This window comes from Rhynchophorus ferrugineus, unplaced genomic scaffold (genome assembly GCF_030347505.1).
Source record: "Rhynchophorus ferrugineus isolate W39M unplaced genomic scaffold, kcgeb_rfMv2 rfM10, whole genome shotgun sequence".
Taxonomy (NCBI): Eukaryota; Metazoa; Arthropoda; class Insecta; order Coleoptera; family Curculionidae; genus Rhynchophorus; species Rhynchophorus ferrugineus.
In genome coordinates this window covers 2204227-2220711 of record NW_027472589.1, presented here as the reverse complement: position 1 = coordinate 2220711, position 16485 = coordinate 2204227, and the positions used below count along the sequence as shown (strand labels likewise).

The 16485-nt window shown below is 33.8% G+C and overlaps 1 protein-coding gene across 1 annotated transcript in view; it reads left to right on the top strand.

The window, feature by feature from the left end:
- Positions 1-16485, top strand: part of LOC143203592 (glutamate receptor ionotropic, kainate 2) — a 309747-nt gene that overhangs the window by 252526 nt on the left and 40736 nt on the right. Inside the window, exon 9 of the mRNA XM_076415804.1 lies at positions 5519-5722. Within this exon, the coding sequence (XP_076271919.1) occupies positions 5519-5722 (204 nt within the window). The remainder of the gene's footprint in view (positions 1-5518; positions 5723-16485) is intronic.

Sequence of the window (16485 nt, the reverse complement as noted above, 5' to 3'; positions counted from 1 at the left end):
TTATCTTTTCCATGTTAAATTCGTTCCATCCCATTTATACTCCCATTAGTTCACTTTCTTTTACCTGCCCTATTGGTTTGTTTCATATCGCCTGTTTCATTATTTAACACACTAACTTGAAAGCTAGTTTTATGGATTTATTCCATCTACGACAGATTTTTTAAAATATCTTTGAATATAGAAAACTTATTCTTTATTAGACTGTATATCTCATTATGTGTTACAAGTTACGTACTTACAAAAGCAACTGTGAACAGTAATTAACCGTTTAGGGTTTTATCTTTAATAATATATCATTTTTATTATCAATAGTTCTTTTTATAGCAAATTGATAGAACTAACGAGTTTCCAGTATGCAGAATTGTTAAGTGCTGCAAGGCAGTTAGTCGGGACCTAAGTTGCAACATACTATGTTATCTACTTTTACTAACAATACTGTCATAATGGTTATAGATAAAAACCACAAGGAACACTCATTGAAATTACAAAAGGTTACTCTAAGAGATATAAGTACATTCTTCATCATAACAATGCCTAACTATAATTTGATGACATACTAGAATATTTGGGAATGGCATAGAATGTTCATGTGAAAGAACCGTATATTAGATTTAGAAGAATGAGGTGACAATTTGGAAGGAAATTTGCCCGGTCAACGTACAATAAAATATTGCTGCATGAGCAAATCTTTAAACAAACATAGACATATGACATCCATATATGGGATTATGCTAAGATGAGCTATATAGACATAATATTTTGGTTTCAAAAGGTACTCTGCAGTTCCCTTAATGCCGAGTGGTACTGCAGGAATAGGGATCACCAATGGACCCCATTAACTAGACCAAAAACTGAACCATGTTCATGAGTTATAAACTAAGACTTCTTTACCTGAATCTCAATCTCAATGTTGTGGCAATCCGGCTTCTCCTCAAGTCTTTTGACCAGATGGAGGTGTATTAATGCAAATGTAGAGCACAGTGTTAGTGTACATGTTAACATTATTGTAAATAAGTTGCCGGTTTTAGTAATTTAGGATTACAAAATATAACTCATTGAACAAGAGGTGTTCAGCGTGTAGTTCTTAGTAATATCAGTGAGATATTGTCAGGAAAAAGTCAGGAATTAAAATTTATCGACAAAACTTAAGAAAAATAGAGTTTGTTGCCTTGTTGCGCATTGAATTCTTTCTGCTCAATGTGTCTTTCGCTAAGATATCTCGAAAAAATCGCCAATTCAAACTATCCTTTGATCGAAAACAACGCGCCTCCCTCTCTTTAAATCAAACGGACACGTTAACAGCAACAAATAAAGCTTGTAGCGGTTATTTGAGCAGGGCCGCTCCATAATTGACCCCGAAACAACTACGACCGGACCGAATCGGACCAAATTAGCGAGTCCGTGATGCGGAATCGGCCGCAAATTCGGTCGCACGAACTGTTGTTAGATAATTTATGGTTTCGGACAATGTTCCAGTCGATCGGCGGGGAGGTGAGACGAGCGAGGGAAGGTGTGCTTGTAATACGCGCTCGAGCATAAAGCCGGCCGATAGGAAATGGAGGTCGGCACTCATTGTACGGACCTGTGGATTGTAAGTAAAGCCGGGAACGCCGGCGTCAATTAAAGCGTGGATTTTCGCCGGCCGTTTGCTCGAAGTTATCAGTCTGGATGAAACTAAATTGTTAATTGTAGAGTTAGTGGTTGTTAGTTATTATCCACACCGAGAATGATTAACATTTTCTGCTGAGAGTTTTCTTAATCATTGTTTGTAATTAAGTTCTTAGCTTAAGGTCAACGACTACTACCGGTACGACTGGGACTGGACCTAATCAAAGATCTATAGTGATGCAAGGTGCCAGGATGACACTAAACATATTTGAAAAGCTCTTCACAAACGGAGTATCTATCTCTAGATGGGTGTTTATGTTCTTCATAAACGAAATAGAGTTAAGTAGACTGAAAGACCTGAAGAGACATAATCTATCCATCGAAGACTAATACTTCTTTAAGGAAAAAAAATTTAAAAACTTCTTCGAGAACAGAAGATATCAAAGCCGGCTCGAACGCAACTATATTGAAGATTGAAAAAAAATATTGGATATCAATGCAATGTTTTGTCCCAAAATCGTACTATTTTTTGACAATAATAATATATAGACAATAATATGCACTACTATAAAATAAAATAAATAATAATAAACCTCAAACCGCAAGACACTTATAAAAGATATATTTTGCAACGTTTCAGTCCATCTGACATGAAAACAAGAAGATAAAAAACGATCCACAGTTCAAATAACGAAGCAACACGTAACGGGGGCGGGGTGGACGACATCTTGTAAAAAGGGGACCGAAAACCAAACCGGCCCCAAAACGATTTTACAATTCCCCCACCCTCACGTCGCTTCCCCGACCCTCTGTCCTGACATCATCACCATTCATTTAACTGCTTTTCAGTACCAACACCGACCATTAGAGAAACACAAAGCCCGATAGAACGACAACACCATTTAATGGGCGCGAAAGGGTCATTTCTGCCTTCGCCTGGGCACGCGATGGGGGTTGGGGGCAGAGGGGACCCTTAAATGGCACTGAGAAACCGGCATTATTTTTCATCTGGAGCAAGAATAGGACGAGGCGAAGGAGGAGGTAGAGGAGGTGGAGATTCCGAAGCGTAGCGTCACCCACGTTCGCAGGCATCAACAGCGAAGCCATTCGATTAAAATGCTTCGTATTCTGTCGGTTTTAGATCCTTTATTTCTCCGATCCCACCTCCCTCCCACCCTTCTTCCCTGCCGATCCCCGTCGAGCCGGTCGTTTTTGTCGTCACCCTCACCCAACGCAGCTATTTATTAATTTGAAGTGAATAAGGGAGACCTGGTGAGGGGGTAAGGCGGATGCTTGAACTGCAATTGAGGTTAAATAATATGAAATAGGTTATCTTGATTTTCAAATAAATTAATCGATACTCCGTTTTTATCATGAGACTTAAAAACAACAGAAATTCGTATTTTTCATGACTATATGTCAATAATAGTTTTACCCCACGGATAAAAACAAAAATCTTAAAACTTATATACATCAGGTACATACGCAATAAAAAGAAATCCATAGATTTTTTGAAAATATAATTTTCAAATATACCACAAAAGTCGAGTCGTATAAAATTTACTCTACCACTGTAATCCTTGTAACTTTCATTAATCATTAATATATATATATATATATATATATATATATATATATATATATATATATATATATATATATATATATATATATATATGTATATATACCATCTTCGTTGTCATCTCTACTCCGTGCTGTTTACTGGATAAGATGTAACACCGGTAGACACATGGAGGGGATAAAAATGATAAAATTATTAAAATGACTCTTTAATAGCAGGGGCTGGTGATAGAAAAGTGAAAATATAGGGTTGTATGTATTTTTCAATGCCACATATTAAAAAAAATTATATAAAAAAAATTGGGTGGACCCGTGATAAAGGGTTTGAAAAAAAAAAAAAAATATATATATATATATATATATATATATATATATATATATATATGCTTATTTAACAAAGAATAGTCGTCCTCGATAGACATCTTCATACGTAAATCCGCAGCGGTCCGTTCGAAAAGACCATCGTTCATCCAGAACGATTTGTCAGAGTCTGAGCCATCGAAATAATAAATTCTCATTTCCTGGAAGAGGAAGGTCTCTGTGCCAGACTTTCTTGCGTCCGAGACGCGACGCATTTCGGATGCATTTCCCGTTCGCCGCCCTGTTGTTAATGCCGTCTCCCGTTGACTGGCGCTCAAAAATATAAGTTCGTCTTTGAACGTCTACATCGCTAAATTATATAAATCCACGACTGGTGGATTTTATCGTTGCATGTCCGGGATAAATGCATCAAATGGGGGAATATTTGCGTTGTTTGAAGCGAATGCGGTAGAAAAGGTCGTCATATATAAATAGTTATTGAATTTACATTTATAGGAAAATGTAGGGTAACAGATCAATTGAAAAGTCCCCGCCCAATCATAGCAAAACACATTTTTTTTGGCAGAATTACTTTTTTTTATTCAACATAATTCCCTTCAGCGGTAATACACTGATTATAGGGACCCTCCAACTTTTCGATACCATTTTTGTAGTACGATTTGTCCTTTGCTTCAAAATAGACTTCTGTTTCGGCGATCACCTTTTCATTCGACGAAAATTTCTTCCCAGCGAGCATTCTTTTAAGATCTGAGAACAGGAAATAGTCGCGGGGGGGGGGGGGGGGCGATCACCTCTTTATTCGATGACAATTTCTTACCAGTGAGCATTCTGTTGAAATCTGAGAACAGGGGGGGGCAAATGTGGCGAATACAGTGGATCAGGAAGCAATTCGTAGCCCAATTCATGGATTTTTGCCATCGTTTTCACTGACTTGTATGACGGTACATTGTCTTGGTGAAGCAGCACTTTCTTTTTCTTCAAATACGGCCGTTTTTCGGTGATTTCATCCTTCGTAACTCTATGTAATAGTCGCTGTTGATGGTCCTTCCTTTTTCAAGGTAGTCAATGAAAATTATTCAATTAAAATTCTATGCGCATTCCAAAATAGAGACGCCACAACCTTGCCAGTCGACTGTTGCGTTTTATGGCACTTGGACGACTGTCGAGTGGATTTCGGACATCCATTTTGTACAGAGCTTTCTCATACAAAAATATTAGGAAATGATATGATGTTCGTTCAGTTGATTCATTCAGCCATTTCATTCAGTTTTTTCAAAATTTATTTTGTGGATTTTTTAATGTTTTCGTCGGTAACAACATCTTTTGAGTATCCACTTCGTTCACCTACTTCAGTACTCATTTCACCACGTCTAAACTTAGCATACCAATCTTTGATAGTTGATTTTCCTGGGACAGTGTCCGCAAACTTGGCATCAAGCCAAGTTTTTGCTTCAACTGTATTTTTTCCCTTCAAAAAGCAATATTTTATCAACACGCAAAATTCCTTTTTATCCATTTTTTCACAATAAAAGTTGCTTCATTCAAAATGCTATAATTCACAAACTAATGATCCGACAGCGAGGGTTAGAGCTAACTAAAAAATATATGGATTTAATTGTAGTAGCGCCATCTATGTGTCAGGCCGGGGACTTTTCTATTGACCTATCATATTTCTTTAAAACATTAGTACATACTTTGGTCGTACTTATTAGATACCTTTGTATTTTATTGCATGGAATCCTCTATAATTTGTTCCAGCAATCAAATACAACGTTTCCTGAATCCTCATTCAATATATTCAAGATTTTGTTTATCACTAAACTATGATGCATAAAATTATCTTTAAATTCCAGAAATAGTTAATTTAATTACATTTTTTGGGAAAAAAAAACGTCACTGTGCATCAGTTAACTCAAGAAAATGAAGTAGTTAATATTATATCGGAGGAATCTTTTATTTTTCTTCCATGATTTTGATACTAAAGTAATTTACGTTTTTTCATTTACAGTCGGGACTGCACGGGCTCAGTGGTAATTTGGAATTTCAAGAAGGCAAGCGTTCCAACTTCAAGGTGGATTTGCTAAAGCTGAAGAAAGAGGAGATCCGCAAGGTCGGTACTTGGAGTCCATCGGACGGTATCAACATCACAGACCCCAACGCGTTCTACGATCAGAATTCTCCCAATATAACGTTGATAGTGATGACCCGAGAGGTAAGACTAAGAATAATATAAATTTACACAATGAGAAAAACATTTTCCGTTAAATAATACAGTTGTCATTATTTAATAACTTATTCCTATATATTTGTACTGTAGTAAAAGTACGTGTATGTGTAGTAAAAAAGTTTAGTTAAATTTTTAGAAAATCTTCTAGAAAATTTCTAGAAAAAAAGTAAACGTTTTATGAAGAGCTCATCATTATCTGATCTTTATACAACGACTCTATGGTTTCAGACTATCATCTAATATAATATATATTAGACAACGTGGGGCAAAAGTCTCGCTGCCATTTTGATTGCCTATAACTTTCCTCAAAGAAAATATAAGTAAGTTTGGTTTTCAAAAAAAGTTTATTTGGTTTTACGTTTTTTTTTCGTTGTGATTGAAACATAATATGGGCTAAATGGTGAGCGTGATTCGCTATGAAACTTTCGCATCTTTCTAAGGCATCAATTTTTCATGATATCCTGCAACATCTGGCTGAAATTTCTTCAATTTCGTAACGAATACTGTCTTTAGGCTGTTGAATCGTTATTCACATAAACTTTTTATTTTAAAAAACCCCATAAGAAAAATTCCGGTTCAGGACTAGCAGAAACTACAACATCTTGGTCATTTTCAAAAAAATAGGGACCAATGATATTTTCAGCATGAATACCACACCATACAGTTGTTTTTAGTGCATGCAATGATATTTCATGAATTAATTGACGATTTGTTCCCCAAAACTGACTGTTCTGTTTATTGGCCGTGGCCACTGAGAAGAAAATGGGCTTTACCGCTCATTATCAATTCAAGAAAATCTTGAATTTTACCAAACAACCTCAGGATTGCAGTACTGTACTCAACTCGTTGATCAGGATTTGTTGGTAGCAATTTTTTGATTAATTCAATTTTGTACGGGAACATTTTCAAATCAGTTTTCAAAATTCACCTTGAACTGCGTGCAGAAATATGTAACTGGGCACCACGTCTCTTAATTGATGTTTCCGGAGACTCTTCAACACTATCGCGCACCAGAGCCACATTCTCAGCGTTACGAGACGCTCGTTCTCTTCCAGAAAGAGGACTGTCTGCTGCCGTTCCGTAATGTCGAAAATTCGCATGTTAACGATAAATTGTGGTTTTGTGAGGCATTAGTCGATTAGGATATTTTCGACGCAAATTCTGCTGAGTGGCAATAATGGAAAGATTAATTTCTATAAATATTGTCACTATTTCTGCCCGCTCTTGTGGCGTATATTTATCCATAATAAAATTTGGATGTCTACATAACACAATGGTTAAAGCGAAACTAAGTTCAATCAAAATGGTAGCGGGACATTCGCTCCACCTGTTAATACCAGCTTCTCCTCTGCTATATAATATCTTCGTTTCATCTACGTGAAATAAGATGTTGATAAACAATAGAAAAAATATGGTCTTCTATCTATGCTTCATTTATATCTACCATATGCAACCACCATTTTCTGTTTTTGAGTTAATGAATTATTTTTCATCATTAATTGTATTTCGGCTATGACCTGTAATCTTTTAATTCTTATCATTCTGGAATGAATTCCGCATTCAAAAGTATACAGGTATATGTAATTGAGGAGTCTGATTTATACATAAAAATTCTCTAAAAGGCAGTCGTTCTTTTTTATATGACACCGCTGTAACTATTTGTATTTGAATATGTGTTTGGAGTATGTGTAATAGAATGTCGAGTTTACTGATGTTAATTATAACAATAGTCTTCATCTTAGATACAATAAAAACAGAAAACACGACAGAATAATAGAATGGAATGACTTTTATCAAGATCTCGCGTAATTTTTGAGAGACATCGAAGGATTTTAAGTGAACTATATATAACTAGAGAACAAATACTGCGTTTTTAATTCATAGCCCCCAGACAACGTATTTGTTTCGTTTCCCGGGCGATACCCGGCACCTTATCGCCGAAAAAGCCGTCGCTCGGCCCCTTTTGTTCGCCCCCCGAAAGAAATATTTTAATTACACGAAGAGATAGAGGCGAATTCCGACTGAATCAACTGATTCCCTTTGTCTCTCGATCTGTTCGGGCTCGGGGTGCCGTCGGTCGTTGCTTAATTTAAACTTCTTCTTATTCTTCTTCCTCTTCTTTTCGTTCGAAATTAGTTGTCAAACGCGACGGAGGATGTTTCGCAGAAATTATCAATTAGCTTCGGTTCAGCAACCGCGAGGCAATCGAGTACAATTATTTATTAAACTCTTGCAGGGTGCGTAGTGACCTCCTAAAATAGTCCGAAGAAGACAGAGTTTTGTTCTTGTTAATTTGGCAGTATTTACGTACAAGTACGTAGGATCAGTAAAACAGGAGAAGAAAGTGGTATCAACGTCTTAAGTAAAAAAAATTCCGATTCGGCCAGGTTGCAGGGACTTTTGCTTCTGGGTATGTGGGAGAGAAGACATTACAACAATCCAGAATAAAAATCCTGGTATTTTTAAGGTTAATTTTGCCAACTCAGTATGGCTGCCAGGCTTAGACACTGTTGCAGAATGACATCTGCGAGCGAAACATTTGAAATGAAATGTTTATGTGTCTCCCCAAAATCGGGTTAGAAATTATATAATTTGACTAAAATGAGACAATAAGTGCTCTGAATTGAAAAAAACTTCAGAAATGCTGATTATCTCGCACTATATATATTAAATAAAAGGTGAACGAATTCCTCACGGACTGCTGTGACAAAACCGACTTCCTGGATGGAAGAGGCAGCGTAGCGATCCAAAACAAATATGTATCAGAGTCATAGGGACCAATGGCAAGATTTTATGAGAAATATTCAAATATCTCCAACAATAACACCAAGAGACACGTATTAACTGAGAATAGATATGTTGCAGCATGTTGATATCCTACTTACTATATAGATCATGGATCCCAAAAAAATATCAAGAAAGTTGGTAAAACTCAAGCTATAACGGCTGTGATCCTTATTGGTTCAGAAATAGACTTTTCAAACACCTATTAAAGGATTTATTATGATGATGGGACCGCCAATGTAGTTCAGAATTATTAAAAATAAAATATACATGATCTAGCAGCTACAAGTTACAATTTCCTAAGCGAAAAGCAATTTCTGAAGCGATAATCACATTTAGTTTTGAATCAATTGTAAAAATTACAAGAACATAAATGGTGTATTGGTGTTAATCCATCTGACCGACGAATACACTACATTATTCGCGGAAGTGCATTATTATACAACCGTTATTAGAGATAACAACAATTGGTCATAATGAAAAGTATCCTAGAGAGACAAAAGCTACCAAATCTCGAACTAAAACTCATCAATATTTTAAGGGCAATATGGCGTGTGTTTTTGGTATTGTCTACAGGATAATGCATTAATTCATTTAATTAACTGGTAAAATCTGGTGGTAAACCTCCAAGAAACGCTTTCAACTTACATTAAATTGTAATTATAATTATATAATTTAATAAGTATATATCTTTCCTAAAGTGGTCCATAACAAAAATGCAACAAGCTTCCAACTAAGAGAGGTTAGTTGCTTTGATAACTAAATGTAACTCTACCATTTTCATGAATTTACATGCCTCCGGAAATCAACTTCTCCCTAAAAAGTTTCCCTAAAGATCAATACAATGATTAATAAATATCAACAAAAACAAAAATATCAACATCTGCGAGGATAATTACCTTAGACGCACCATTATTCTTACTGATAACATAACCACAAGAATTCAAACAACAGAACTCTTCGCCACTGATGAAACTATTAATTTTATTCAATTTATTCAAGAAGTCAAGAAGAATTCAACAGATACATGACGTCAATGCAAGTCTATATTCCACCCACTAGATATATCGTTCAGAGAAAAACTGATAACAGCAGTTGATCAATGTACATCTACTTCCTATGGTTTCCTTCCTACACAGGAATAAAGGGCAACAAACGGGTGATACATCTTGCTGGGCGACTCCATGGGGATTAAATATCTTGACACCTAACTTATCACAGTTTATAAAACAGAGACTATCTAAACTGGAATTTGCTAGATGGAAACAAACTGTGAGATATTAAGAAAATCTACTACGAAATCCCCTATAAATCATATATATATATCCCTGCAAATTGGAACACTGCAAGAGTACGCGCGGCTACCCGTTATATAACAAGCCACCATCTGTTGACACAAAATCGAGCAAAACTGAATATTAAACATACTCTTTTGGAATGCAACTCTAGATCACAGTGTTGCAAAAAGTCCAGTGAATCTTAAAAACACCCTAGTAAAGATGATAGAACTACGCAATATAGACAACCTGATAACACACTTGAGAGGTATAAGCCTATACAATAATATTTACTTCGTATTATAGTATATGCTGTTGGTTTATGAGTATATGCTAAAATGTTGTTATTAATTTTGTACACATAGACAACTAAACACTGTTCTCTACAAGGAGGGGATCAGATTGTAATAGGCCATAAAAATCCTAAGAGGCTGTCAAATATTGTTTAATAAATACTAAATTTTTAAGACCTGATCTTTGAGTCTTTCTTGACTCTTTGAGATATTATTTAGGCAATTATATGAAACTGATTTTAAAACAAATACACAGCTTCGAAGGTTCTCACACATAAAGTATGTTTCCAAAAATATTTTGATCGCACTTCCCCTAAATAATTAAGCTCTCATTTTACATCTGAAACTCGAGGCATCTTGGACTATAACTATTAAGGAACCTGGCAATATTGTAATGCAAATGTGTTAATTTTTATGTGGCTAACTATAAAAATTAATACCAAAACTTATTCAGGTTAACATATTACTTATTTTAAAAATACATTTTGTTGTGACATTTTTTCCACATTGAAACAACAGTATTCCCTATCGAAAGTTCTCGTACTTCGAAGAAAACCTTATGTCTAAAACCCTGAGCTGTAACTCGTCGAACATATACTCCGGAACAAAAACGAAACTAATTATTAGTTGTTAGGACCGTTCTGTACCTAACAAGCTAATAAGTTTGTCTGATTGCCGAAAACCGCCCGATTCCAATAAGTCTCCCGTCAAACATCGAGTCGATCTAGCCACCGCCGAACTACCTCATAAGCCCAGAACGGTCTATTGTGCTTGACGTTTGACTGACGTTTCTTATTACGACATCAACCTTGGGCGTGACGACGGGCACAGGACCGTCGGAGGGACGGTCGACTTTAACGTGGCAAGATTGTGCTTTTTTCGCGTATAAATTCGAGATGTTTCGTATCGCTCGTTGTAAATTGAATACGCGACACGTGGGGTATTTTTTCTACCTTCGGGACGCCGATGAGACGATGTTCCGATCGTTCACCCCGCGAACGACAAAGAAAATCACCTAAAGCATTGATAATTGCGTTGTTTCCTCGTCGGAAAAAGTGTCGCCTTAGGTAAAGATTCATTAAAAGAGAAATTTTGGATAAAGTTCCTATATATAATCATTATAAAGTTAAATTTAGTATTTTTCAGAGAATTACTTGGAATACTTTATTTTTAAAACAAATTATTTTTTTACTATGTCAATGTATAAAAAGTAAAATAAATATATTAATAAGTAGTTAAATAACACCAGCTAGGCTGCAATTTGAAACATTAAAGAACTGTTGAAATCGGATATAAATAAGTATGCTATTTGAATGAGAAGGAATAATGTTAATGAGATACTTCCCAAAGAGGAGGTGTAATATTAAATACACAAATAACGTGGATACCCTATATAGTAGTGAAGACAACTTGATTTTGATTAAAAATTAACATAATAATAACAATAACAATCAAAATAATTTTAAAAAAATAAAAAATTATATACAAGAAAAATGTAGAAAGTTTAAAATAATATCCTTGCACATTTTTGTTAATTTTATATTTAAAAATGAATTCAAAAATTGTGATAACCTCTAAATTTTTAATTAATTATAAGAGCAATGTACTGTACATAAAATACCCTGTTGCAGATAATAGGAAAATGCATATAACATACAAAAATCTCAAATCCCCTTTAATACATAGATCATAGTTTAAAACCGAAAAGGCTAAAAAGAATAACATAGATATAAAGAAGATAAATACCAAAAAAATATTGATAGAGTTTATAATATTAGAAAATATAGAGTTTATAATATTAGAAAAAATAATAAAAATAAAGGAAACACAAACAAAACTAGTAATATTATAATTGCATCATAAATAAAATAATTTATAATGCTTCTAAATATGTTAAAAGGACCTCTGCTAATAAAAATCATAGTAAAATCAGAAATGTTTTTTCACAATTCACAATTTTCACAAAAACACAATTTATAAGATTATGATTGACCGTTTATTGACCATACATTATAAACAATACTGAATCAAAAATACCACTTCCTTACAACCATATGCTACTTTTATTTGATAGTTTAATAATTTATAATGCTTCAAAATATGTGAAAAGTACGTGTGCTGATATCAATCAGAGAAAATTCAGTAAAATATTATTTAGATTGAAACACAATTTATAAGATTATGATTGACCGTTTATTGACCATACATTATAGACACTTCAGAATCAAAAATACCACTTCCTTACAACCATATGTTGCTTTTATTTGATAGTTTAACAATTTATAATGCTGCAAAATATGTGAAAAGTACGTGTGCTGATACCAATCAGAGAAAATTCAGTAAAATATTATTTAGATTGAAACACAATTTATTAGATTATGATTGACCGTTTATGGACCGTGCATTATAAACACTACTGAATCAAAAATACCACTTCTTTACAACCATATGGTACTTTTATTTGATAGTTTATCAATTTATAATGCTGCAAAATATGTGAAAAGTACGTGTGCTGATACCAATCAGAGAAAATTCAGTAAAATATTATTTAGATTGAAACACAATTTATTAGATTATGATTGACCGTTTATGGACCGTGCATTATAAACACTACTGAATCAAAAATACCACTTCTTTACAACCATATGGTACTTTTATTTGATAGTTTATCAATTTATAATGCTGCAAAATATGTGAAAAGTACGTATGCTGATAAAGACAAAAGACAAGAGGACAATTTATTAGATTATGATTGGCCATTTATTGACCGTGCACCATAAACACTACGGAATAATAACTGCCACTTCCTTACAACCATATGCTACTTTTAGTTGATATCTTATCAATTTATAATGCTGCAAAAATATGTGAAAAGGACTTATGCTGATATAAATCATAGAAAATTCAGTAAAATTTTATTAAGATAAAAGCACAATTTATTAGATTATGATTGACCGTTTACTAGTAAGCGCTTTAAACTAGTAATGATATTAATAATTTGGAGAATAGTTAGAGTAACAAGTTTCTCATCAAAATAGCTATCAAAAATCAATATTAATATCATAAATAGCACACGGACACGCAAAAGAGCAACCGTACCAATTTGTATCGGAGAATGGTATGAGATGCGAGCTAATATGACGAGAAAAATAGGAACCCATTAATTAACACCGCGGCCGGATCGCTTGTCGATTGAAACGGCCTCCATATTCCTTCGAATAGCGTGATTAGTTTCGAATTCATTACGAAAATGGGCGCGCTGCGACCTATTAACTCGCCCTGTGTTTACGTATCGCGAAAGATAATCGAGCCAGACGTACGTTGATTATAAACGTAATTATAAACGGAGCAGCGCCGGGTAAGTGCCAGTGATTACAGCCTGGCTAATGGTTAATTACGTTAACGTTGCGTGGATACCAAATACAATCTACTTTTAATATATTGTATTGGTAATATTATTAATGTTTCGATCAAGTAAAATCATAACCTAAAGAATTTAGTGACGTCATTGTGATCACGTAATCACTAACACACACGGTCATTTCATTAGGAAAGATCAAACTATATATTTATATTTGAAGGTAATGATTAATGCTGCACAATGAGGAGGAATCTTAATCAACAAGTTCAAAGGTTTATGGTTTAGTAATAATTAATTATTAGGTAATTTCCAACCTGTTCAATTAGCGCAAGTTTTAGAGAAAAAATATTTTGTTTACGCTAAATCCAATGGTAATATAGTAATATTTGTAGAACCTTTAGTTTTTAAGTTAGTTCACACCGATATTTATAGCATATAACAATAAATAACTAACTTTACATACAGTACGTACATATATCTCATTTTTTTAACAAAAATTTAGCGAATACGAAGATAGAATAATTTTGGCACTTTTTATATGTCCTGAATATTTGTATTTTTTCCATTTTCATATATTTTGCAGATAGGCCCAAATATCACAGGTTAATGAAAGTTGTAGAGGTTATAAAAAATATTACTGTGAATCAAATGCTAGATTTTCCATATATACACGCTTGAAAATTTGCGATTTTTGGCCTTTCCACGTTTTTATTACGATATCTGTATAGGCAGTTGCAAGTTTATCCAAATTGCAATTAATAGTTACACAATAGTTTTTAATTAACCTTTAATTTTTAGGTTATACAACTAAAAGTGTATTTTTAAAAATACATTGGATTTCTAGTTATGTCACATATATTAAAAATTGTAAATTCTAAGTCACACATTTTGGTGGATTATCTTCATATGAGATATTATATTATTCTGTATATATTAGTCGTGAAAATGTGTGATTTTTAAGTAATAATAATATCATTTAAGGTCAGTTTCTCATCACCCTTACTTCATGTAATCGCTAATTGATTAGATATAGTTTGGCGATAAATAATAGCTTATGAATTAGAAAAATATTCAGTATACCAAGGTGCTGGCATCATAATGAGGCAACATTTACATTATGTGGATCAATGTATATTAAATGAATGGGGCCATCCCGCCAATACTGAGACTAATATGTCTTAAACATCATTAAAACACAAAGAAATCAACAATCAAACATAGTAAACACAAACAAAATAACCACCCCTTCCTTGTGTTATACTACAAGGAGGCGACTATTAATTTTCTTGATATATTACTTGTGATATAACCTATACACACATTGTTATTAATTTTTAGTCAGTGTAACATTCCCTGTGATTTCGACGAAGTTTTAAGGTCATAGATCCTGTATAAAAATCACAAAGCCCCCAGGGTTATTTGAGCGGCGCTGATTGGTTATTGTTTGCTAGATTTTATAATCTAGTCTCCAGATAATTGCAATCCACATCTATAGAAATCAGTAGGAGAACCACCCTGTCGCCTTGACATCTGCGCTATCAATCCGGCGATATTTATCATGAATAAAAGTTGCAATTTAAAAGATTCCAATCGGTAAATAGCCGATTAAGCATAAACAAATTCTCTCCGGCGCTACAACGTCGAACCATCGTTTTAATCAAGAGGGCCGGGCAAACAGTTTTCGGAACTTGCATAATCGATCTGAACCGACGACAAAAAGTCCTAAATTAACCGGCTAACGAACCGTGACGAGCAGGGAAACAACACTGCAGGGTGGGAGGTTGGTGGTGATTTAAGCTGAACTTGTCTGTAATTAAAATTGCCAAAGGACGAGGAAGGAATCGAGGTGGTGTATTTAATTATTTTCCAAAGCTGCTACACGACAGTTTTTCAGTATTTGTACTTCATATAAGGCTACAAAAAATGTAATAATCCGGAAAAATAATTTGGTAGTAGACCAATAATTTTGAAGATATCAGTAAAATTATAGCTCAAATAATACTTGTAAAAATAATTGTCAACCATATTTTAAAAACCACAGTGATCAGAAGGACGATTTCAGTATGTTATTAAGCATCAAATTTTACACAACCACTGACATTATCACTTGTCTATCTTTACTTTCATTAGAGTTAAAAGGAAAAGCCTGAAAGCAGTCAAAATACAACACTTTTCTGGGTAAATATATATGAAAAAATCAATTTATAATGCTGCAAAAATATGTGAAAAGGACGTATGCTGATATCAATCATAGAAAATTCAGTAAAATATTATTAAGATAAAAGCACAATTTATTAGATTATGATTGACCGTTTACTAGTAAGCGCTTTAAACTAGTAATGATATTAATAATTTGGAGAATAGTTAGAGTAACAAGTATCTCGTCAAAATACCTATCAAAAATGAATATTGATATCAGAAATAGCACATGGACAAGCAAAAGAGCAATCGTACCAAAAAATTCTAAAAAAATTAAGACGTCCTAATGAGCTGAAATCTTGATACTTCAAAGGTGGTGTATTTAATTTTTTAAACCAATTATTCCACGACAGTTTCTCAGGCTTTGTGCTTAAGATAAGATAAAAAAATAATAATCACCCGGAAAAATAATCTAAAAAAAAATACACGGCAAACAAAGAGAAAAAAAGACATAAAGATAATGTTTAGTTTTGATAAAATCACACGTTTATTTACTGAAACTGGTTTTATAGTATATTTCGGGTAACCTTTTATTTTTTTTCCACACTCTCGCTCAGCTGTCTGGCATGAAACGCGACTGGTTAACTGGATAATGTAGTTTGCAATATTTAAAAATGGAATAGAATTTTCTCACAAAACTGAACGATACCACTTGTTTTTTTGTTAAAATATGTATACATATTCTGTTATTGTATTAAAATCAATTTTAGTATTCTGTATTCAAAATAATTCAGTATGGTGTGTGAGTGTGAACTAAAATGACAACTATTATATCTGCAAATACCCTAGGTGTAGTTCAAATTCCCTATTAATATGTCAACTACCTTCTGATAT